The sequence below is a fragment of the Oncorhynchus kisutch genome, linkage group LG26 (genome assembly GCF_002021735.2).
Source record: "Oncorhynchus kisutch isolate 150728-3 linkage group LG26, Okis_V2, whole genome shotgun sequence".
Classification (NCBI taxonomy): domain Eukaryota; kingdom Metazoa; phylum Chordata; class Actinopteri; order Salmoniformes; family Salmonidae; genus Oncorhynchus; species Oncorhynchus kisutch.
The window spans coordinates 42,766,018-42,792,965 of NC_034199.2; the positions used below are offsets into that span (position 1 = coordinate 42,766,018).

At 43.4% G+C, this 26,948-nt stretch overlaps 1 protein-coding gene across 1 annotated transcript in view; it reads left to right on the forward strand.

Annotated features, from left to right (window-relative positions):
- The first annotated feature begins 404 nt into the window (after positions 1 to 404).
- The window catches only part of LOC109870757 (aryl hydrocarbon receptor-like), a 41,853-nt gene continuing 15,309 nt past the window's right edge, over positions 405 to 26,948 (forward strand). Inside the window, exons 1-5 of the mRNA XM_031806240.1 lie at positions 405 to 1,183; positions 2,782 to 2,969; positions 18,387 to 18,487; positions 23,707 to 23,796; positions 25,804 to 25,930. Coding sequence (XP_031662100.1) covers positions 1,143 to 1,183; positions 2,782 to 2,969; positions 18,387 to 18,487; positions 23,707 to 23,796; positions 25,804 to 25,930 — 547 coding nt within the window. The 5' untranslated portion in view covers positions 405 to 1,142. The remainder of the gene's footprint in view (positions 1,184 to 2,781; positions 2,970 to 18,386; positions 18,488 to 23,706; positions 23,797 to 25,803; positions 25,931 to 26,948) is intronic.

Here is a 26,948-nt window from a genome sequence, read left to right on the forward strand (position 1 = left end):
GCTTACTTACAATCCCCTTAACCAACAACGCTTAAAGAAGTTAAGAAAAATAGGTGTTTTAAGTTTTTTTTAAATGAAAATGAAAAATTAAAGTAACAAATACTTAAACAGCAGCAGTAAAATAACAATAGCATTATGTACAAGTAGGTAGAGTTAAAGTGACTATGCATAGATAATAAACAGAGAGTAGCTGCAGCGTTAAAGAGGGGTCCTGGTAGCCCTCCTAATCAAATGTAGGCTATAGAGCACAAACGTGTATTGCCAAAAAACTATTAAATAGTCATTTCAACACCAGGGTATGCTAAACCATTAATTTAGAACAGAATGGTTTCATTATTTAAAATTCTAACCTCTGACCCACATACAGCAGAGGACACAAGGCTCAACAGAAACCGCTCTCATTTCCACACTGATTGGACGAAACGGGCCGCTCGGGAACTCGCAAACATTGCCGCGCTCCCATGTGTTTCCAGGAGATTTTCTTTTCCCCGTTGACCTCTAGTGCGCGTGCCCGCCCAAATCTGGACTCAAGCAGGGAGATGCGCGTGGCCGAATTTGACGAGATAATTGGGAATAGAGGACGTTAAGCATAGGACTAATACAGTAGATACAATAACTGTCCAAACGTTTGTCACATTCTTGCCAGGGTAAAATATGAAAAAATAGCCTGGGAAGAATTGGAAAGGTGCAAACTACCATGGAAGGGGATTGCGGTTTGCAAAGCGCACCGGCACTACACATCTAGATCACCATTCCGCTAGACGATGAGATTAATTACTTGGGTTTTATATTGGGTTGAAGCATTGTTTTGCAGACTAATTTAGCATATCGATGGACTGTAAACAGTATTGCAAATTGTATGCATTTCAACGGATGATATTCTGAGTACGCAACAATGCCATTAATTTATATAAATTATATTTCTTAACCCATCTCTGGATCTGCGCACAGTTGAAGGATAAAATATAAACTAAAAGTGCGACTATTTGTTGTTTTTGTCGTTGTCCTCTCGCTAATGTGTTTACGTGTTTCATCTGATGGATTAGTTTAACTGTCGACTGTAGCCTATGTAGCTCGAAGGGAACTGTAGCCTTCACCAATATTTTGGGGGAGATTCATCGGACTTGCAATACAGCCATATCATGTATGCTGGACGTAAAAGGAGAAAACCAGTCCAGAGAGCGTAAGTACAGTTTATTTATACGAATTGAAAGGCCTTTTCGCAAACAGAAATAGCCAAATGTTCAAAGCCCTGCATCCATACCAGCTCGCCCCTTTTAGCGCTCAATCACTCATCTTATATTTGTGCAAATTTAAATAGCATGTTTCACCTGAATTAAATTGATAATGTCGATGACACACGATAGGACACATATTCAGGTGGGCCACCTCCAGTCGTCAGGGGCCTGATTGGTATCACACTTGCCCCAGCCAGGCTAATACACCTGACTTTCAAAAATCAACTAATCATGATATGCCGTTTAGTATGCAATTAGTTTAATCAGCCGTGTTTGCTAGGGATGGAGAAAAAGTGTGACACCACTCCGGCCCCGGAGGACTGAAGTTACCCATCTGTGGATGAACTAGTTCCTTCGCGCCCTGTTTGACAGGCAGAAAGGCCTCGACCCCGGCCATTGCATTGTAAAACAGTTTGTTTGACTATTAGACTATTCATTTGTGAAATAATATATATATAGGCTACCTTAAATCAATAGTACAACTATTGTGTGGTCGTGTTTTAAAAAATGATTTCGCAGTAAGCTAAAAGTTGCGTGCGCTCCAAAGTTGCACTTGTCGTCAAAAATAGTTGCTGCATTTGTTATTTCGTTATCACGTGAAGCCAGAATTGACTGTTAACGTCGTTGCATTATTTTTGTTCAATTTAAACCAACATAAACCAACGTAAACATTTGTATTTTGAAATCATGTTTGTACATCCAATTGGTTGATGATGCAATTCTACCACACAGCCGCAAATATGCTGCGCCATTTTAGGTTAGTCAACACGCCCCTTTATTGACTGTGTAACATACATGTTTGAATTAAACAAATGGCTGGGATATCCAATGTCTGGTGGGTCGCAGGTGCATAAGGCCAACACTTTCTGATATTTGAGCGCAATCACCTTGCACCTGCTGAAAGGACACTGGAAGGATGTAAAACCATTCAAATTTTCACAACAAATGGCTTTCAAGTATAATTATAGTATTATTATTATTACATTTTCATTTTTAGCCTGTGTATTATTATTTTGAAATAAGCCTATTTTATAATTTACTAATTCACTAGTAAAAATTTACCTAACATGTATAAGTCTAACATGTGTTTACCTAAATACATGTGTTTACCTAAATGCATTTTGTTGAACCAGTGGAGAATGTGTATGTTTATGACATAATGCCAGAAGTGCATTCAGTGCTCTGGGGCATTTATTGGCATGATTTGTTAACTCATGAGTGGATTGTTGAAGGAGTTCTATAAATTATGACTCAAAACATATTTACAATTTAAAATAAAATAAAAACATGGTGTTATTCACGTGACGCAAATCAGGTTTTAAATTTAGCATTTATTTTTTGGCTGTTTTAATCATTTCAATTTTACTCTTCTTGTTGAAGTATTTTATTAATTATTAATTTACCTATATTACAGGTATCATTACACATTATACTTTTGTATTAATAATGCTAATAATGAATGAGAACTATAATCAACCCGAAGACCTTTGAGTTTTATGTAAAAATGTCAAGTTAAAAATAATGATTTCTTCTCTCCTTGCAGCGTAAAACCGCCACAATCAGAAGGGGCCAAGTCGAACCCCTCGAAGCGCCACCGGGACCGTCTGAATGGAGAGCTGGAGAGGCTGGCCAGCCTCCTCCCCTTCCCTGAGGAGGTCACCACCAGCCTGGACAAACTCTCCATCCTCCGCCTTAGTGTCAGCTACCTCCGGGCCAAGAACTTCTTCACCGGTAAGAAGTGGTCCACAAAGAACCCTATTATTGCTCTGGAACTATTGCCCTTAGTTTGAGGTCCTGAATAGAGTGCTTCCTGAAATGTTGTGCTTCCTGTGTAGACATAAGGTCCTTGTTTTGTAAACAGAGGTCCAATGATCCCTCACTGTGTACAGCACAAGGGTGTGTTAGCATAGCACACGGCCACTACAGTATGTAGCTGAAGCCTATCCTAAAAATATGCTCTACTTAAAGAGCATCAGAGCAGGGAGCTATCAAAGCAGTTAGCCTGATCCCCTTCTATCATCCCTGTGCTGACTTGTCTGTACAGTTAGTAGATGGAACAGAGCAGTATGGTAGTAGCTATGCATAGTCATGGGAAGCTCTGTGAGGAGCCACTGGGACTTTATAAGCCAAGCTTCCATCCCTAGAACTCTTATGAAGATGTCAAAACAGTAGAGAACCTGGGTCTTTCATGGCCTGTGTTTCCTGACACCTTCAAAATACATTTAATCAGCTGTGAAAGCCAGCCTCACTCAACCAGCCAGCTTCACTCAGCCAGCCTCAGTCAGTCAGTCAGCCAGCCAGCCAACTTCACTCAACCAGCCAGCTTCACTCAGCCAGCCAGCCTCAGTCAGCCAGCCCATTATTTCATCCTGGAGAAGAAGGGGCCTCAATTTTTCATAGAGGCTGTGACTCTGCCTTCATTTGTAGTTAAGGATGGAAGAGAAAGCAAGGGCTCCGTTAAAAACAGAGGAGAGTGTGTTTGGGAACAAAATAATTGCATGCAAAGAGGACGGATTTGTATTTTTTCTCTCCTATGTTGTGGGGAAAAGACGCTATTTTAGGCAGTGCTCTTTAAAAGAGAATGCTGCAATGCGGGCGTTGGATACTCTCAAAGCATTAATAATTAAGAGAAACCCCAGAGTTGAAAGAATTTATGAAATGGAGGGAGGACAGTGTTTGTTTAAAACTGTGGCTTCTTGAAATGGCTGTTTGGGGTGCGCCATACTGGATCCGGGGCCTGTGATACCAGTGTGTTGGGGGGGAGATATTGCAAATGCGTGGCTTTTTTTGGCGTGAAGAGGGAGGACATGTACAAATACTCTGTGGGGAGGAATGGAGATGCTGGAAAGGGGTGGGGGAGAATCCAGTCTTTAGTTCTATGGGAATAAATAGTTTAGCTTTAATAATTTGAAAAAGCCATATTATTTTTATTATATATATATATATATGTATACACTTTGTTTTTACATTTGAACCTTGATAAATGTAGTAATTTCTTGGGTCGTCGAAGGGTCGATTCGTCTCTGAAATTGTGTGACTTTGCTTGATTTTGAAATCTCATGATTGGCACTATGAATATAACTGATTGTTGTGTTATGAGTCTAACAAATCTCGTCACCCTGTCAAAATATATTGTTTATATTGTATTGCAGCGTCACAGGTCAAAGTGTCCTGCCAAGCCCTCGTGTCCTTGTTGTGTTACTGCATTAGCCTAGTTCCTTCCCTGACTGCACAAACAGTGAGTAATTAACAGTGCGTTCAGGAAGTACATGATGAGACAGTGAGCCTTAACCTGCAGCCTTATCAACACCCCTATCAACCTATCATGTATGCCTGCTTGCCTGTCTGACTGCCTGAGGGCGGGCCCATGGCCGCCGTCTCTGTGTCTCCCATCATCATTTGTTGTATGTAAACAGAGCTGCTGCTCAGTGCGCTGGGATTAGGCCCTGGTACAGTGTTGGACGGGTGATTTATGAAGAGGTGGCTCAGCTCTGCCTAACCTTCCAGGTCTCTGTCTCTATGGTGGCTAGTAGGCCATTTAGCCACCACCATCATTACCCAACCACTTGCTGTTAATTAGCTGAGTTTGCCTACCGAATGCTGTGTAGTGTTGGTTTAACAACCAGAGTGAACTAGTATTGTGCTCTGGTAGGGACACTATGTTCTGTATTTTTTAAGAATACCTCAGATGCCCTCTATTGTAATATGTCTCTTTATTTATCTGGGTGTGTTGTACCATAGGCCAGTGTTGTTGCTCTGTGTGGAATTAAATGTCTTGTACAAGTTGAACAAAGCCTATCAGAGCCTGTTTAATCCGTCTGACAATATTATCCATCCCAGCTGCCTCCTCTCCTCCTCGTCTTCAGGCCTACAGGCATCTGTCATCTGCCAACCTGAAGGAATGAGAGCAGGAGTGCCTAAAACCTAAAGCACAGTAAATACCAGATAATTGTACAGTATGCATAGGCATTTCTCCCCGATAGGCAAAGCCACATTAGACAGTATTTGGTTTTGTTCCATGCTAATGCCTCAGACAAGGACATCACTCTATGTTCTGGTCCAAATGTCCTGGGTGCTTAAGGAGGAGATTCTATCCTGCACCATGCCCCCTGTACTTAGCCGGTTACATGTACAACAATTCACTCTCAGGATTATCAGTAACCCGGGAATGAGCACTATACAACCACCAGGATCTCATCACAGGGAATCATGGGAGGCTATAACATCCTGGTCTCTGATGGGAGGCAGCTACCCACTAGGCACAGACATCAATTCAATGTCTATTCCACATTGGTTCAACGTAATTTCATTGAAACACTCAACCGTGTGTGTGTCCAGGGGGTAGGCTGTTCTGTGTCCAACAAGGCACCCTATTCCCTATGTAGTGCACTACTTTTGACCAGAGCCCTATGGGCCTTGTAGTGGACTATGTAGGGAATAGGGTGCCATTTGGGATGCTACCTGTGTGAGCTCTGTGACCCTGGGGTCCATGTGACACACCATGGCGGCCTCACGCGCAAATGTTGGGTGCGGTAACGTTGCAAAATAAATGTTGTTAAATTATTTCAGCCATTCGCTCGTCTGCGTCAACGAGCGTCTGCGTAGCCAGGCGCTAAAATATAACTGGGTTCTGTAAGTCCTCTATTGGATATCAGGAAGATACAGACCCACGTGGATACTTGAAAGACCAACGATGTGAGAATAATTAAAGATAACTAATTAGGTTTCTCTTTTTATCTGTGGATTAATCGTCGGAGTACATCAACACAACATTTTGTATGACTCTGAGTCAACATTCTACAAAGAACCAGATAAAAAAGACCATATGAATGTCAAGTAAAAGAACAACCCAATGTTCATCTCCTAGCAACAGCAAGCTAGCTAAATGTGTGTTTCGACCTGCTCCCAAATTAGTATAGTTGTTTCACAGTTGGTTTTGATAGTTTAACCTGCGTGTGATGATCGCGTCTGGTGGGGATAGACAAAATCAACATGCGTGACCAGTGTAGTCAGTATGTTCGGTAATCAGGATTTTGTTTGAATGTTAGTGTCCACAGAATGTGTTTCTGTGTAATGTGTCATGCACATCTGTTGATGGCATTGTCTTGTGCTAGATATTTACTGCAGCGTAAACGCTTCACTCTCATACTGTCATAGTTTTGCTGGTGGCTTTGGAACTTTTTTTTCCCAGTGAGGTCAAATCTCTATTCGAGCTGGAAACTTCGCGCCTGTGTTTTATTGTCGTGGATAATTCACCCTGGAGAATCAATGATATGCTTATTAGTCAGCTATTGTGCAATCTTTTCTCCGTGTGTGTGTGTGTGTGTGTGTGTGTGTGTGTGTGTGTGTGGTGTAAAGTACTTAAATAAAATTACTTTAAAGTACTACTTAAGATTTTTGGGTGTCTGTACTTTACTTCAATACATTCCTAAGGAAAATAATGTACTTTTTACTCTGACACCCAAAACTACTCGTACATTTTAATGCTTAGCAGGACAGGAAAATGGACCATTTATCAAGAGAACATCCCTGGTCATCCCTACTGTCTCTGATCTGGCCGACTCACTGAACACACATGTTTTGTTTGTAAATGATGTTGGAATGTGCTCTTGGCTATCCATAAATTAATAAAACGAGAAAATGGTGCCCGTCTGGTTTGCTTAATGTAAGGAATTTGAAATTATTTCTACTTTTGATACTTAAGTATATTTAAAACCAAATACTTTTAGACTTTTATTCTAGTATTATTTTACTGGGTGACTTTTACTTGAGTCATTTGCTATTAAAATTTGACCAAAAAATGACAATTGCATACTTCTTCCACGTGTGTGGGGGAGGGAATCATTGTGACACACAGTAACATAAAAACACACTATGGCTTTCCACGGCTGCTGTAAGAATGCAGCGATAAGAAGTGTGTATATATCTGTTCTGAAAGAAGCCCTCTCAGAGCTCTGGCTCTGGTCTCTAATGTTGCCAGTGTTTCCTCTGTTAATGGGCCACTCCCTCTGTGATGGAGGTCCCCAGACTAACAACCACAGACAAGCCAAGCTCCAGTTGTGTTTCCCTCTGGCTGGCAGGCAGTCAGATTATAAACATAGATGAGGACACAAATCCAATGCACTCATAATATTTTGTGCAATGTAAATGTGTAAGCCCTTCATTTAGATGGTACAATAAGAAGGCTGAACTATATAGAAGGCTGATTAACTCTGTTGACATTACACAACCCCCCCCCCCCCCCCCCCCCCCCGTGTATCAACCCCCAGCATTAGAAACCACCCTCCACATATTGTATGACACTATTTAACAACACAATGCCCTACATTTGCTTCCACCACAGTTTTTTTCATTCGGTCATTCAATTTTTTTCTTTTTTTTTTCTCTTCATTTTTACAAAGAGGTTTAGGGGCCCCCTGGGAGCAAGGAATGGCCCTTCCATTGTGAGTTCTTCTGTTGTAAAGACGGAAGGGTGAAAGGTGCCACCTTTATCACCACGTTTCTCCTGTGAGGTGGAAAATGCCAATAACTAAGCTAATAAGAGGCGCTCCTGGGATTCCTGGAAGAGCTGTCGTTACCAGCAACCAACCAGGAAGCATGAGCCCTCTTCCTTTTCTTCTGACCGTTTGCTCTCTGTTGCGCAACTTCCTGGTCCATAGCTAGCTAATGACCCAGTCCCTTTTTAAATGGAGTCATCTGCTTTTTGCTGTGAAGCTTAGTAATATCAAATGTTATTGGTCACATACACGTGATTAGCAGATGTTATTGCAGGTGTAGCGAAATGCTTGTGATTCTAGCACCGACAGTGCAGTAATATCTAACAAGTAATATCTAACAAATCACACATACCCAATACACACATCTAATTAGGAATGAATTAAGACTATATACATACGGACGAGTGATGTCAAAGCGGAATGGACTAAGATACAGTATATACATGTGAAATGAGTAATGCAAGATTTGTAAACCTTAAGTGACTAAGATACCGTAGAATAGTATTAAATACAGGATATTCATATGAGATGAGTAATGCCAGATATGTAAACATGATTAAAGTGACTAGTGTTCCATTCCTTAAAGTGGCCAGTGATTTCTAGTCTATGCCTATAGGCAGCAGCCTCTAATGTGCTGGTGATGGCTATTTAACAGTCTGCTGGCCTTGAGATATAATCTGTTTTTCAGTCTCTCGCTTTGATGCACCTGTACTGACCTCGCCTTCTGGATGATAGCGGGGTGAACAGGCAGTGGCTCGGGTGGTTGATGTCCTTGATGATCTTTTTGGCCTTCCTGTGACATCGGGTGCTGTAGAATGTCCTGGAGGGCGGGTAGTTTGCTCCCGGTAATGCGTTGGGCAGACCACACCACCCTCTGGAGAGCCTTATCTGCAGTGTAGTCATTTGACATCATGACCAACATTCATAAATCTAAAATGGAATGTGCAATTTACACATCTCAACAATTATCTGTTTCTTATCAAAATCTGCTTAAAGAGACTGTGTTGGGTATGTAGGTTCAGGATGACCGATGCAATCCAATTACAATATCATAGGGATATGTATGGTTGTTGTGATTGGGGGTATGGTTGCACTCTGACCTTTGGCCTATAATTGCTGTATATATAGATTTGAGATTAGAATGAATCATCTCTGTGAATTCTGAAAGGGTTCTGTTTGCTTTGGAGGGTTGTTCGCCAGCTTGTTCAAACTAATACTGGATTAGCAAGTTACTTCTGCTCCATGCATCGCTTCTCAATCACTACTTTTAAAATCTTGTTTCATTATCTCAACTTTCAACACCGAGAAAAGGGGGGGAGGTTTAGTAAGAATATCTTGAGGGTCTCTCTTGAACGGACGCAATTCTTTTCTTTTTTTTCTTATTGAGGTCATTCCTGTGTTCACCACAGCGAAAGGTTCTGATTGATGTCAAAGGCCTTACTCCTTAATATCCTCTCAGTTCTATAAATAAAACTATTCGCCTCTGGTTCAACATAGTAGTGTGAAGGAAAGAGATGTCAAGTACTATTGAGTAGGATAGGTTTGAATCCTGGTCTGTTGCTTAGTGGATCACGTCGGAAAATAATGCTTGAAAAATAAAGTAATGTGTTCAGTTCTCCCTCTTTTTGGAGCCAAAATACAGGAGTTTACATTCAGTATATAGATAGGGGCGGCAGGGAGCCTAGTGCTTAGAGCGTTGGGCCAGTAACCAAAAGGTTGCTGGATCGAATCCCCGAACTGACAAGGTAAAAATCTGTCATTCTGCCCCTGAGCAAGGCAGTTAACCCACTGTTCCCCGGGCGCCGAAGACTTGGATGCCGATTATGCTAGCCCGCCTCACCTCTTTGATTCAGAAGGGTTGGGATAAATGCGGAAGACACATTTCAGTTGAATGCGTTCAGTTGTACAACTGACTAGGTCTCCCCCTTTTCCCCTTCCCTAGATAGGTAAAGCCATGAGAAAACAATAAATGGATGGCTGAGAGGATAGAAAATACATGTCCATGTAGGTGGCCCATTCTATCCAAAGACAAGCTTAGAGTGGCTTTAGTATAGATAGACACAGGCAGCAATACTAATGGACATGTAGAACTAGGAGGCCGTTATGCGACTCTCCATGGATCAGGGCAGAGATCCAGATCATAGCCATATCCTCCAATGGGATAGCCGTGTTGTATGCATTCTCGTTAAAAAGAGTAGTTCGTAGAATTCTATGCTGCTGTATGTAAACAGTTGAAATGAGTTCAATATGGATTAGGTCAGCGCTTTTGCTTCATGTGTTGCTGTAGGCTACATCTGTACTGAAATGTGTTTGATTTAAAATCAAATCAAATGTTATTTGTCACATGCGCAGAATACAACAGGTGTAGTAGACTTTACAGTGAAATGCTTACTTACAAGCCCTTAACCAACAATGCAGTTTTAAGAAAATGGAGTTACAAAAATATTTACTAAATAAACTAAAGTAAACATTGAAAATAAGTAACACAATAAAATAAAAAATGAGGCTATATACAGGGAGTACCAGTACCGAGTCAATGTGTGGGGGTACAGGTTAGTTGAGGTAATTTGGACATGTAGGTAGGGGTAAAGTGACTATGCATAGATAATAAACTATGCATAGTAATTAGTAATGCAAATAGTCTGGGTAGCCATTTGATTTGTTGTTCAGCAGTCTTATGGCTTGGGTTGTAAACTGCCTGTTATTCAGGCCCAGAAGCTAGGATATGCAGAGATTGGTAGATTTGGATAGAAAACACTCTATAGTTTCTAAAACTGTTAAAATAATGTCTGTGAGTATAACAGAACTGATATGGCAGGCGAAAACCTAAGGAAAATCCATCCAGGAAGTGCCATTATTTTGAAATGGTTGTTTTTCCATTGAAAGCCTATCCACCTTATAAAGGGATATGACCCAGATTGCGTTCCCTATGGCTTCCACTAGATTTGAACAGTCTTTAGACATTGTTTCAGGCTTTTATTCTGAAAAATGAGGGAGAATGACCACTTTGAATGAGTGGACAATGGAAAGTCCCAGAGCTGTTTGGTGCACACGACCTAGAGCGCTCCTTTAGTTGTTTTTCCTTTATATTGACAACGCTTTAGTCCGGTTTAAATATTATTGATTATTTAGACAAAAAACGACCTGACGATTGATTATAAACATCGTTTGACATGTTTCTACGATCTTTACTGGTACTATTTGGATTTTTCGTCTGCCTGTTGTGACCCCCTTTGAGCCAATGGATTACTGAACAAAACGCGCCAACAAAAACGTAGGTTTTTGGACATAAAGCGGGACTTTATCGAACAAAACAAACATTTATTTTGTAACATGGAGTCTTGTCAGTGCAACCATATGAAGATCATCAAAGGTAAGTGATTTGTTTTATTGCTATTTCTGACTTTCGTGACTCATCTACTTGGCTGGAAAATGTTTATATGGTTTTGTGTGCTGGGCGCTGTCCTCAGATAATCGCATGGTTTGCTTTCGCCGTAAAGCCTTTTTGAAATCTGACACAGCGCCTGGATTAACAAGAACTTCAGCTTTATTTTGAAGTATTAACCTTGTGATTTTATGAAAGTTAAATATTTATAATACTGTAATTTGAATTTGGCGCTCTGCAATTTTTTCTTTCCCACAAATTAACTTTCAAAAAGGCACACCTGTTAATTTCACTGCATTCTCATGAGAGAATGCCAAGAGTGTGCAAAGCTGTCATCAAGGCAAAGGGTGTTTTTTTTGAAGAATCTAAAATATCAAATATATTTAGATTTGTTTAACACTTTTTTGCTTACTACCTGATTCCATATGTGTTATTTCATAGTTCTGATGTCTTCACTATTTAGAAAATAGTAAAAAAAATTATAAAAATAAACAAACTTTTGACTGGTACTGTATATCATGCATATCCCGTATGTATGACTAATACAACGTCCCTATCATCCACTTGTAAATAGCTCATAAAAAATTGTCAAACATTTGCTAAATATTGTTGGTGTTTTGAAATGGGTTCCTACGGTTTTGCTGCAAGCAAGCCTGCCTCTGTCGGACAAATCCCAAACAACATAGCTGGATCAGGTCATGAGCTGTTCTCCCACAGAAAGTGTCAGTAAGCAATGTGATGCCTCCATGCGGATGGCTTGGATCGCTCCCAATATGGCTTCTACCCATCAGTCCAGAGAGGGGATGGGGGAGGGGATGTTTGATGCCCATATTTGGAGCTCGTCTCTGTGTCCATTGCCCTTTCACAAGCTGTCAGATTTTCAGGGTCACTGCTTATTTGTCAGGTTTGCTTCATCAAATTCTCAGCCTGCCTCGGCCTCACACACGATGAGAGGGTGGCGATAGAAGGCCGGTTCTGTCTAGTATTGCTGTAGCCTATAGGCTTTAAAAAATGAGAACTTCCCCAGAGACAGTTTAATAAAAGAAGGCTGCGGGGTTGTGCAGTTTGGCTCAGCAGCGGTTTACCGTTCCAAAGGAGCATTTCTATTCAGTGGTAGTGTTGTAAGTGCTGCATCATTATCGCTAGTTCATCCGAAGCACATTGGTGGAGCCATAAGTCTGACAGCCAATCAATAATTCATATTCTGATTTAAGCTTTAAAATAATGTATTTTGACTTAAGTGAAATGTTCCATTTATTCATAAGGCAAAGAAATATCAAGTAGTAGTGGAAGTAATGTGTCCCTCACAAAGAAATATCAAGTAGTAGTGGAAGTAATGTGTCCCTCACAAAGAAATATCAAGTAGTAGTGGAAGTAATGTGTCCCTCACAAAGAAATATCAAGTAGTAGTGGAAGTAATGTGTCCCTCACAAAGAAAGCACATACATTCGTCTGGAGATCCTTCAATGGTTTTGGGTGGAAACAGTGGTAGGACGAGGCAGTGGTAGGACGAGGCAGTGGTAGGACTGGGTAGTGGTAGGACGAGGGCAGTGGTAGGACAAGGCAGTGGCAGGACTGGGTAGAGGTAGGACGAGGCAGTGGCAGGACTGGGTAGGACTGGGTAGGATGAGGCAGTGGCAGGACTGGGTAGGACGAGGCAGTGGCAGGACTGGGTAGGACTGGGTAGTGGTAGGACGAGGCAGTGGTAGGACGGTAGTGGTAGGACTGGGTAGTGGTAGGACGAGGCAGTGGTAGGACGAGGCAGTGGTAGGACGAGGCAGTGGTAGGACGAGGCAGTGGTAGGACTGGGTAGTGGTAGGACGGGGCAGTGGTAGGACGAGGTAGTGGTAGGACGAGGCAGTGGTAGGACGGGGTAGTGGTAGGACGAGGCAGTGGTAGGACTGGGTAGTGGTAGGACGGGGCAGTGGTAGGACGAGGCAGTGGTAGGACTGGGTAGTGGTAGGACGAGGCAGTGGTAGGACTGGGTAGTGGTAGGACTGGGTAGTGGTAGGACTGGGTAGTGGTAGGACGAGGCAGTGGTAGGACTGGGTAGTGGTAGGACTGGGTAGTGGTAGGACTGGGCAGTGGTAGGACGAGGCAGTGGTAGGACTGGGTAGTGGTAGGACTGGGTAGTGTTAGGACTGGGTAGTGGTAGGACTGGGTAGTGGTAGGACTGGGTAGTGGTAGGACGAGGCAGTGGTAGGACGGGGTAGTGGTAGGACGAGGCAGTGGTAGGAAGAGGCAGTGGTAGGACGAGGCAGTGGTAGGACTGGGTAGTGGTAGGACTGGGCAGTGGTAGGACGAGGCAGTGGTAGGACTGGGTAGTGGTAGGACTGGGTAGTGGTAGGACTGGGTAGTGGTAGGACTGGGTAGTGGTAGGACGAGGCAGTGGTAGGACTGGGTAGTGGTAGGACGAGGCAGTGGTAGGACTGGGTAGTGGTAGGACTGGGCAGTGGTAGGACGAGGCAGTGGTAGGACTGGGTAGTGGTAGGACGAGGCAGTGGTAGGACTGGGTAGTGGTAGGACTGGGTAGTGGGAAGACTGGGTAGTGGGAAGACTGGGTAGTGGTAGGACTGGGTAGTGGTAGGACTGGGCAGTGGTAGGACGAGGCAGTGGTAGGACTGGGTAGTGGTAGGACGAGGCAGTGGTAGGACTGGGTAGTGGTAGGACTGGGTAGTGGGAAGACTGGGTAGTGGTAGGACTGGGCAGTGGTAGGACGAGGCAGTGGTAGGACTGGGTAGTGGTAGGACTGGGTAGTGGTAGGACGAGGCAGTGGTAGGACTGGGTAGTGGTAGGACTGGGTAGTGGTAGGACTGGGTAGTGGTAGGACTGGGCAGTGGTAGGACGAGGCAGTGGTAGGACTGGGTAGTGGTAGGACTGGGTAGTGGTAGGACGAGGCAGTGGTAGGACTGGGTAGTGGTAGGACTGGGTAGTGGTAGGACTGGGCAGTGGTAGGACTGGGTAGTGGTAGGACGAGGCAGTGGTAGGACTGGGTAGTGGTAGGACTGGGTAGTGGTAGGACTGGGCAGTGGTAGGACGAGGCAGTGGTAGGACTGGGTAGTGGTAGGACTGGGTAGTGTTAGGACGAGGCAGTGGTAGGACTGGGTAGTGGTAGGACTGGGTAGTGGGAAGACTGGGTAGTGGTAGGACTGGGTAGTGGTAGGACTGGGCAGTGGTAGGACGAGGCAGTGGTAGGACTGGGTAGTGTTAGGACTGGGTAGTGGTAGGACGAGGCAGTGGTAGGACTGGGTAGTGGTAGGACTGGGTAGTGGGAGGACTGGGTAGTGGGAGGACTGGGTAGTGGTAGGACTGGGTAGTGGTAGGACTGGGTAGTGGTAGGACTGGGTAGTGGTAGGACGGGGCAGCCTGTGAAATATGAAGCATGTATTTTTATGTTTTTATTGCTTGTTTCCTTGTCTTATCAATAAATGGAACATTTCACTTATGTCTAAATACATTATTTCTCCATTATGCTCAGTTAAGTGTATTTGACCAAGCTGAGCTGTTAAATTCAGCTTCGGCTAAATTCATGCCCTCAGGTATTGCTGGAGCGCCATACAAATGTCAATCTATTGAGTTGATCTATAATTTCTGAGTTCATCAGTAACAACAAAGCCCAGGCAACACCAGTAGGGCTTCAGTAATCAGTTTGGAGGCGTATCTTTTTCCTCATGGATGCGTTGGCTGGACCACGTGATGGACCAGTACCAGAAAGCGCAGTGACCTACTACAATGGGATCAATAACAACAAATCTTACCCTAGCAGACTGGCTGGCAAAATATCGCTCAGGCCAAAGGACACGACACTGACCTGGGGTAATACCACTGGCCACATACTGAGACGCTCCATTAAGCAATGGATGTCAACAGACCATGAAAGGCTACTATTGCTCAAGGTCTGAATATCAATGTATGGTTACGTATTATGGAAGGAGATGCTTTCTACTTTCTGCAAGCAAGTTTGTAGCGTTGATGTGACAGTGGTCTTAGACTATTTGTCTTTAGGGTAAATGGATGCTCGTTTGAGTTGGTACAGTAACGCAACAAAATCTAGGGCGTGGCCAGAACTACCGAGACGAGATATACTGTAGCTGACATATTTTAAACTCACAAATACTCACAGTCCCGATAATATGTCTGATATGATATGTCAAACCCCTGATAGAGATTGGTATGGGAATTAGGTCAGGGTGTCCACTCTACGCCCTCCACCCAAGCTCCGTGTGATGGGGACAAGCCCCATCAGGTGTCTGGCCTTAGCATAGCGTCTAATCCTCTCCTACTCTGCTCTCTGCTGACCCCTCAGACAACAAAAGACCTGACCCGACCCCATTTACCCAGTCATGTCAAGACATCGCCTTAGCGGTCAGAGGTTGTTGCAGGTCACGGTACGGGTCGTCGTAAAGGTCCTATTCCCATGACATCATCAGTATTCCAGACTTTTCTTTCATTCTCCTATTTCTTCTCTGTTCGTTGGGTTCGGTCATTGAATCAATGGATTGATTGAGTAGACAGCTCTCTGAAGCTGAAACGTCATGGTTTTTGCTTGGAAATAATACAGTTCTGTGTCTCTTCTGTAGAAATGTGTAGAACATGGCATGGCCCATTGTATATAAGACTAGTGAGTATAGTGTTATAGCTTAACAGTAAACCTTATGAGGTTATCAGACCAGAAGTCAGGCCAACTTCTAAGTCCCCCCGCTTTGTTCATCTGTAGCTGTCCTGACCTGTTCAATTATAGCTGTCCTGACCTGTTCATCTGTAGCTGTCCTGACGTGTTCAAATATAGCTGTCCTGACCTGTTCAACTATAACTGTCCTGACCTGTTCAACTATGGCTGTCCTGACCTGTTCAATTATAGCTGTCCTGACCTGTTCAATTATAGCTGTCCTGACCTGTTCAATTATAGCTGTCCTGACCTGTTCAATTATAGCTGTCCTGACCTGTTCAACTATAGCTGTCCTGACCTGTTCAACTATAGCTGTCCTGACCTGTTCAATTATAGCTGTCCTGACATGTTCAATTATAGCTGTCCTGACGTGTTCAATTATAGCTGTCCTGACGTGTTCAATTATAGCTGTCCTGACCTGACGTGTTCAATTATAGCTGTCCTGACCTGACCTGTTCATCTGTAGCTGTCCTGACCTGTTCAATTATAGCTGTCCTGACGTGTTCAACTATAGCTGTCCTGACGTGTTCAACTATAGCTGTCCTGACCTGTTCATCTGTAGCTGTCCTGATCTGTTCATCTGTAGCTGTACTTTAAATGAAAAGGAAACGCTGCATAATAATTGCTCCGATGCAATTATGTATTTTCCAACATTTCGACAGCAAGTTGTCTTCATCAGGGTTTCAATACACTGCAGGTCACCAGTATAGATTTTGATAGGTGTTCATAATCATGGCCGGCTATGGCCTGATATCATTGGTCAATATACAGATAATATAGAGAAAAAAATGCACGAATGGATATACAATGATCGCAGATGGCCTACAATTTCATCATAAATAGCCTAGTATACACATTGATTTAGAAAAGATAACAGAAATGGTTTCAGATTAAACTCAACATTCAGACTATAGGGAGCGACGGTCTTTAAATTAAACATCCATGTGGTCTCTTGTTTTAGCAATAAATTGTCACGGTCACCCCTTGTCCTTAGGGAGGGTGACGTGTTTGATGCCAATATAGCGAAAGGGTGAAATAAGGTGGATCGCTTCTAAAAAATAAAAAAAAAGTGGGCAGCATCTGGGTATGTCAAGTTTTTACACCTAAAGGTGCTACGGTGCTCAGAGATTCTGACTTTTCGTTTTACCTTACTGTAGCCGCAACCACACACCCAGCAGTCTTCAATGTGCTCAGTGTCTCAGCTCTCTGCATAAGCTCTCTGCATGGTTCTAATGTGACCGTGGAGTTGAGACAAGTGTTTGGCGAGCTATTGCAATGGATCATATTGCGCTTAATGCTTGTTCTGCCCCTCCAGATCGGTTCTGGAACCACTAAGCTGCTGGAGCCAATGAGGATAGATGAACCGAGAGAGTGTGAGTGAGGGGAAGTGGCAAGGAGGAGCACGGGAGTGGGAAGAAGGGAGAGAGGGATTAGCTTGGCGAGCAGTGAAGTGCAAAGGAGTTGTCACCTCATTTCACTCTATTGCAGCGTTAATGTGAATCTGTCTCTGTGTGTTGCTTCTCCTGCAATGCTATGCTTCTCTCTCTCTCTCTCTCTCTCTCTCTCTCTCTCTCTCTCTCTCTCTCTCTCTCTCTCTCTCTCTCTCTCTCTCTCTCTCTCTCTCTCTCTCTCTCTCTCTCTCTCTCTCTCTCTCTCTCTCTCTCTCTCTCTCTCTCTCTCTCTCATATATATATATATATATATAATGAAAAATCTTCGACACGCAATGATATTCAACAAACACACTGACACCTAATTTATTTATAAATAAATTAGGTGTCAGTGTGTTTGTTGAATATCATTGCGTGTCGAAGATTTTTCGATTTGCATTTCATTTCACTCCCCACTGTTGGACGACTTAGAATTTTCCAAAGACTTTTGTTGTGTGCTGCTACTGAAAGACTACTTTTAGAACAGTGACTGAATATGTTTGTAACACCACATAAAGGGAAAGTGGGATACCTAGTCATGCAACTGAATGCATTCAACTGAAATGAGCCTTGAGGTGACAGACCACGTAGGGGCATACCATGAGTTTTGAGGTGACAAGACCACGTAGGGGCATACCATGAGTCTTGAGGTGACAGACCACGTAGGGGCATACCATGAGTTTTGAGGTGACAGACCACGTAGGGGCATACCATGAGTCTTGAGGTGAAAGACCACAAAACATATGGGTGAAACATCACACTGTGAAGAATAGGCGATAAGCTCCATGCATCCTGTTATAGGAGGTCCCATATCGCAGAACAGAGTCTGTTTAGAACGCTGAGCATGATGACCTCACATTCCTATTTTAGACCATGAACTTGCTGACGTGTTGGTTCCCAAGCCATTATGACATAACCAGGTTAGGCAAAGATAAAAGGCCTGGATGTGGATCGGAATATTTAAGATGCTATTTGATGAAACTTTAATGAGCTGCAATCCTGTCCTGCATACAGTGCACTGAACATAAAGCTTTCTGACATTCACAGCAGTGCTTTGTAAACATTATTACAAGACTAAAGCGTCTGTCTCTCTATCCCTCCCTCCTCTCTCTCCCTCCCTCTTCTTTCCTCTTCTCTTTTTCTCTCTCTGTGTCTCTCTGTCTGCAGTTGCCCTGAAGAACTGTACTTGCAGTGGTGGCAGCGCTGATAACAGCAAAGCCACAGGATTGGAGGACAGTTGGCTGCCTGAAGGAGAACTGTTGCTGCAGGTCAGTGCTAAAAGGCATGTGGAATCTTCTAAAAGATAAAAACAACTGTCTTTGCTTTTGGTCATTAATTACAAGGCTTAATATCCAGTGATGAAGTGTTGGATATACCCCATAACTCACTGGCCTCACTTTGTCTTTGGTTATCAATTCCCATAATACACCGCAATACTCCCATCATTTTGTCATACATTATCATTTCATTTAGTTTACGATTCTATCACAACTTCTAGAGAGCTATTTTCATTTTGTTTCTCTGTATGTGTGATTGAGTGGAGAGTGATCTAGTTGGCTGCCAGATCTCTTTTGGATAAGCCAGAGTCATTGATTTTCCAGTCCAGTTCCCCTGTTGTATGTGCAGCACAGTGGAATTCCAGAGCAGAACAGAGGAAACAGTCTGCCAGACATCCCTGCCCTATGAGCGAAGTTTCATTATTATGATAAACCTACATCTCTCCAATGTGTTAGTAATGAAGCATGAAAGCTCATTCCGGGAAGGAGGAAATATTTTATTCAGATTGAGATAACAGCCACGGGACATTTTAAAAGACAGGGAGGCAGGACGAAAAGGCGAGGTTAGGGGAAGAAGCGGAGAAGATTTCTCTCTTTGTGGTTCGACATCAGACACTTAGTAGTGAATTGCAGAGGAGCTGTGAGGTCATCCATTATTTACATCAGGAGAGGAGGGGGAAAAGAGTTTTCACCTCTCACTGTCATTGTTGAAAATAGACTCAGACCACCTCTTATACACAAAGTAGTCCCACAGAAGCCTGACACCCTCCACCATGTGGGAAAGTAGCCTGACACCCTCCACCGTGCGGGAAAGTAGCCTGACACCCTCCACCGTGCGGGAAAGTAGCCTGACACCCTCCACCGTGCGGGAAAGTAGCCTGACACCCTCCACCGTGCGGGAAAGTAGCCTGACACCCTCCACCGTGCGGGAAAGTAGCCTGACACCCTCCACCGTGTGGGAAAGTAGTTTTGGTACTGTACCAGCATGCAAAAATGCAAAGTGATTGGGATTCTGGTCTCTTTTCTGTTCAACCAGGAAGTCTATAACCTAGTTTGCACACATTGTGGTTCTATGATTTCAAGAGTTCCAACTGTGTTCATATGGGATCTGCCACTAGGGGCTTGTTACATTTATTTCACTTCAAAAATGCTGAATGCCTGGTACATTAGACCTTGGAAGTTGGCTATTTACTTACAAGATGGTGTACAAACCATCCAAGCTGACATGATAGTGTTTATGTTTCACTGGACTGCTTACACACAGAGAGGATGTGCTGTAGATAATTGGGGTGAATCATTGATTATTAGTAAAAGAGCAACATGACATGCCTTAGTCATGGTTCAGCCCCTGGGAAGACTGAGGCTACTTTCTGTGGATGCACCCATTGCAATGTGTGTGTGTGTGTGTTAACAAATCAGGTGATGGATGAACATGCTAATGTCTGTTTTGTTTGAGTAAGGTAGACATGGTTGTATGCCTGTTTGTGCATTTGTTTACAAAATGTTCCTGTGTACGAGGGAGTGTGTTTAGTGGGGTGGAAACATGGGACCAGCTGTTCCTGTTTGGGATAAAACAAATGAGTGACTAATCCATCTATCTTTTATTCCTGACATGATTTGTTTATCTCTCCAGTTCAGAACAAACCCTTCTTGCATGTAGCACACTGACAACCCCTCATCCACTCCAGGGTGCAGATTCCACCAATATCCCTGTAGGACACCTCACAACCACTACCGTCATATGTTGCTTAAGTAATCAAAAAATGTCTCGTTAAGCTAAATTCAGTAAATATAAAACATATGTAAGTCTGTTTGAGATGCATGTTGGAACAGAACCCAGAGATATGAAAATACTCAGGAAGAACCAGACAAGGCACCAGGATAAAGGGACTAAGGGGGCAGTTGAAATCGGTTCTTGCATTGGAATTGTATTGAATTCTGCTTATTTCACAATAAACATAAAGTTCAAATGCCCAGACTCTGAGACCATTGGTTAAGTGTTTAAGTGACAGGATAGAGCGAAATCTGTAGCAGCACAATGGACTGCGGCCTACACACCACACGCCGTTTTGGTAATGAATATAGGCTACAGGATAGATAGGCACTTTGTAATATGTGAATTACCCTATGTGAATACAGCCGTACACACAGCTGTCTTACCAAAATAATGCAAACTAAATGCTGAAAGTAATAGCCTAGTTATTCATGCATTGAAACAAACATACTGAGTAGCAGTTTGGCTTAGAATACTGACACAACTGTGATGCAAACGAATGAATGAGAACAGAATAAAGCAGCGGTACTAAGTAGAAGGCCTAGTAAATAACATATCAGATTTAAGACATGACACAATCTACATTTAGGCTAGTTACATTAACAGTAAACAAAAGGTGAAAGGAGATCCAGATAACCAGAACATAGCCTACAGTGAGATGCAGCCTACAGTGAGATGCAGCCTACAGTGAGATGCAGCCTACAGTGAGATGCAGCCTACAGTGAGATGCAGCCTACAGTGAGATGCAGCCTACAGTGAGATGCAGCCTACAGTGAGATGCAGCCTACAGTGAGATGCAGCCTACAGTGAGATGCAGCCTACAGTGAGATGCAGCCTACAGTGAGATGCAGCCTACAGTGAGATGCAGCCTACAGTGAGATGCAGCCGCCTACAGTGAGATGCAGCCGCCTACAGTGAGATGCAGCCTACTACAGTGAGATGCAGCCTACTACAGTGAGATGCAGCCTACTACAGTGAGATGCAGCCTACTACAGTGAGATGCAGCCTACTACAGTGAGATGCAGCCTACTACAGTGAGATGCAGCCTACTACAGTGAGATGCAGCCTACTACAGTGAGATGCAACCTACTACAGTGAGGTACAGCCTACTACAGTGAGATGCAGCCTTCAGCCTACTACAGTGAGATACAGCCTACTACAGTGAGATACAGCCTACTACAGTGAGTTACAGCCTACTACAGTGGGATGCAGCCTACTACAGTGAGATGCAGCCTTCAGCCTACTACAGTGAGGTACAGCCTACTACAGTGAGATACAGCCTACTACAGTGATGCAGCCTATTACAGTGAGGTACAGCCTACTACAGTGAGATGCAGCCTACTACAGTGAGATACAGCCTACTACAGTGAGATACAGCCTACTACAGTGAGATGCAGCCTACTACAGTGAGATGCAGCCTACTACAGTGAGATGCAGCCTACTACAGTGAGATGCAGCCTACTACAGTGAGATGCAGCCTACTACAGTGAGATGCAGCCTTCAGCCTACTACAGTGAGATGCAGCCTACTACAGTGAGATTCAGCCTACTACAGTGAGATGCAGCCTTCAGCCTACTACAGTGAGATACAGCCTACTACAGTGAGATGCAGCCTACTACAGTGAGATACAGCCTACTACAGTGAGATACAGCCTACTACAGTGAGATACAGCCTACTACAGTGAGATACAGCCTACTACAGTGAGATGCAGCCTACTACAGTGAGATTCAGTCTACTACAGTGAGATGCAGCCTTCAGCCTACTACAGTGAGATACAGCCTACTACAGTGAGATGCAGCCTACTACAGTGAGATTCAGTCTACTACAGTGAGATGCAGCCTTCAGCCTACTACAGTGAGATACAGCCTACTACAGTGAGATACAGCCTACTACAGTGAGATACAGCCTACTACAGTGAGATACAGCCTACTACAGTGAGATACAGCCTACTACAGTGAGATGCAGCCTACTACAGTGAGATTCAGTCTACTACAGTGAGATGCAGCCTTCAGCCTACTACAGTGAGATACAGCCTACTACAGTGAGATACAGCCTACTACAGTGAGATACAGCCTACTACAGTGAGATACAGCCTACTACAGTGAGATACAGCCTACTACAGTGAGATACAGCCTACTACAGTGTATTTTTCCCCCGCTTTATTTTGACAGGGAGTCATGCTGCACACATCAATATATACATCAGTACACATCAATATATACATCAGTATACACATCAGCACACATCAATATATACATCAGTACACATCAATATACACATCAGTACACACATCAATATACACATCAGTATACACATCAGCACACATCAATATATACATCAGTACACATCAATATACACATCAGTATACACATCAATATACACATCAGTACACATCAATATATACATCAGTACACATCAATATACACATCAGTATACATCAATATATACATCAGTACACATCAATATATACATCAGTACACACATCAATATACACATCAGTATACACATCAGCACACATCAATATATACATCAGTACACATCAATATACACATCAGTATACACATCAATATACACATCAGCACACATCAATATATACATCAGTACACATCAATATACACATCAGTATACATCAATATATACATCAGTACACATCAATATATACATCAGTACACACATCAATATACACATCAGTATACACATCAGCACACATCAATATACACATCAGTACACATCACACACATAAATATACACATCAGCACACATCAATATACACATCAGCACACATCAATATACACATTAGCACACATCAATATACACATCAGCACACATCAATATATACATCAGTACACATCACACACATCAATATACACATCAGCACACATCAATATACACATCAGCACACATCAATATACACATCAGTACACATCAATATATACATCAATATACACATCAGTATACACATCAATATACACATCAGCACACATCAATATACACATCAGTACACATCAATATACACATCAGCACACATCAATATACACATCAGCACACATCAATATACACATCAGTACACATCAATATATACATCAATATACACATCAGCACACATCAATATACACATCAGTACACATCAATATATACATCAATATACACATCAGTATACACATCAGTATACACATCAATATACACATCAATATACACCAGTATACACATCAGTATACACATCAGTACACGAAAAGCAAAACACAATCATAGAAAACAAACACACTCTTAAGTAAAAAGGTCCTCAGTCTGCCATTTGAATTGCCATAAGGGCGCCACCATCCAATTTTAGAGAGCAAACAAACTAAAAGCTGCTTTTTCCTGACTCGGTGTCATCAGTGAGTTGCATTGTGTTGTATAACAATCTTTTGTTATCTTGTGCATGTTTGACATACAGGCTCTGAACGGCTTCGTCCTGGTGGTCACTAATGACGGGACCATTTTCTACTCCTCTCACACCATTCAGGATTACCTGGGCTTCCACCAGGTACCGTACAGATTGTCCCTCCTCCCTTTCCGTACCCCCCAGTGAAGGTTCTATTCCTAAAGCATGACCAGGGTGTTCTGTGCCTCAGCTCATTCATAATAGACAAGCAGGCATCTGGTGAGGCAGCTGGATCGTCTCTGGGATCCTGGCTGACTAATAGCATTAATTCTACTGCTGGGTCATCCTGGTGCAGCATTCACATGCATGTTTGCAAACATTAAAGCATAATCCTCCATCGACACATGGTCATCTCTGCTTGAGGTTTTTACCATTAATTGCTTGCAATACAAACAGAATGATCCCCTGTAGAGACGGTTGCCTATAGATGCTATGGCATCAAATAATTGGTTAGATTTGATCTCAATGAGACTAATCTGTATAAACCTGATTTAAATTCAAATGATATTCATTGGAGTTATGGTTGGGTTTGAGGGTTGCGTGCGGTGTCTGCTGCGAACTGTCAGGGGCCGTTGTCTTGGCCCTACCTGCTTGGTGAGGAGTTTGATTCTGCTCAGCAGGTCCACAGAGAGAGACTGGGTGAGACCAGTCTATTAATAGCTTGGCCTTTAGTGGAAAGAGACCACCAGCCGTGGCAGTGGGCAGTGGGCAGCAGCCCTGACCAGCACCACAGCATCACAGACCCTGCAGAGATGGATGGGAATATGGCGGGGGATGGGGGAGATAGTGAAGAGGCACAAAGGATTGAAGCACTTCTCACACATTATGCAGTCTGCTGTATGACATTCAGGCTCTGGAGAAGTTCAGCACACACTGAGACACTGGTAATTCAACACACTCTTGGAGAGATATCACAGACCCCTTCAGTATAGCGATGTTCCCATAACGTCACTCCTTCAGTATAGCGATGTTCCCATAACATCACTCCTTCAGTATAGCGATGTTCCCATAACGTCACTCCTTCAGTATAGCGATGTTCTATAACGTCACTCCTTCAGCATAGCGATGTTCCCATAACGTCACTCCTTCAGTATAGCGATGTTCCCATAACGTCACTCCTTCAGTATAGCGATGTTCCCATAACGTCACTCCTTCAGTATAGCGATGTTCCCATAACGTCACTCCTTCAGCATAGCGATGTTCCCATAACGTCACTCCTTCAGCATAGCGATGTTCCCAATACGTCACTCCTTCAGTATAGCGATGTTCCCATAACGTCACTCCTTCAGCATAGCGATGTTCACATAACGTCACTCCTTCAGTAAACAGTGCATTCGGAGTATTCAGACCCCTTGACTTTTTCCACATTTTGTTTCGTTTTTAGACATTTTTGCAAATGTATAAAAAGACAAACCAATATCATCATTTACATAAGTAATCAGACCCTTTACTCAGTCCCTTGTTGAAATAACTTTGGCAGCGATTACAGCCTTGAGTCTTCTTGGGTATGACGCTACAAGCTTGCATTTACCACAGGTGGACTCCATTCAAGTTGTAGAAACATCTCAAGGATGATCCATGGAAACAGGATGCACCTGAGCTCAAGTTTGAGTCTCATACAAAGGGTCTGAATACCTCTGTAAATAAGGTATTTTTGTTTTATTTATGTTTTCTAAAAACCTGTTTTCCCTTTGTCGTTATGGGGTATTGTGTGTAGATTGATGAGTATTTTTAAAATCCATTTCAGAATAAGGCTGTAACATTTAAAACATGTGGAAAAAGTGAAGGGGCCTGAATACTTTCCGAATGCACTGTAGCAGTATAGTGTCTGAAGTTCCCATAATGTAATTTACATAAGGATCTATCGTTTAGACATTGTTTGTGTCTGTGTTGTGCATGCTTCCCATCTTTATTTTAACTGCCTCCATGTGATGGATGTCTCTATAATCCCTCCTTCCTTTCGTACCCCCTCGTTCTCCCTCCCTACACCTTCTCTCTCCCCTCTTCCTCGCTCTCTTCCCTCCCTCTCTCTCCCTACACCTTCTCTCTCCCATCTTCCCTGCTCTCTTCCCCCCCCTCCCTCTTCCTCTCTCTCTCTCTTTCCTTCAGACTGATATTATGCATCAGAGTGTGTATGAGTTGGTCCACACTGAGGACCAGCAGGAGCTGAGGAGGAACCTCCACTGGGCCCTCAACCCACCTGCCATCATGGACACACTGGGAAAGTCCTCCTCAGGTGACTTCCTACCTCCGTGTTAGAATACTGAAACACCACCTCTCTGTTAGACCCTGAAACACCACCTCCGTGTTAGGCCCTGAAACACCACCTCCGTGTTAGACCCTGAAACACCACCTCCGTGTTAGACCCTGAAACACCACCTCCGTGTTAGACCCTGAAACACCACCTCTCTGTTAGACCCTGAAACACCACCTCTCTGTTAGACCCTGAAACACCACCTCTCTGTTAGACCCTGAAACACCACCTCTCTGTTAGACCCTGAAACACCACCTCTCTGTTAGACCCTGAAACACCACCTCTCTGTTAGACCCTGAAACACCACCTCCGTGTTAGACCCTGAAACACCACCTCTGTTAGACCCTGAAACACCACCTCTGTTAGACCCTGAAACACCACCTCTGTTAGACCCTGAAACACCACCTCTGTTAGACCCTGAAACACCACCTCTGTTAGACCCTGAAACACCACCTCCGTGTTAGAATACTGAAACACCACCTCTCTGTTAGACCCTGAAACACCACCTCTGTTAGACCCTGAAACACCACCTCCGCGTTAGAATACTGAAACACCACCTCCGTGTTAGACCCTGAAACACCACCTCTCTGTTAGACCCTGAAACACCACCTCTGTTAGACCCTGAAACACCACCTCCGTGTTAGGCCCTGAAACACCACCTCCGTGTTAGGCCCTGAAACACCACCTCCGTGTTAGACCCTGAAACACCACCTCCGTGTTAGACCCTGAAACACCACCTCCGTGTTAGACCCTGAATCACCACCTCCGTGTTAGACCCTGAAACACCACCTCTCTGTTAGACCCTGAAACACCACCTCTCTGTTAGACCCTGAAACACCACCTGCGTGTTAGACCCTGAAACACCACCTCCGTGTTAGACCCTGAAACACCACCTCTGTTAGACCCTGAAACACCACTTCTGTTAGACCCTGAAACACCACCTCTGTTAGACCCTGAAACACCACCTCCGTGTTAGAATACTGAAACACCACCTCTCTGT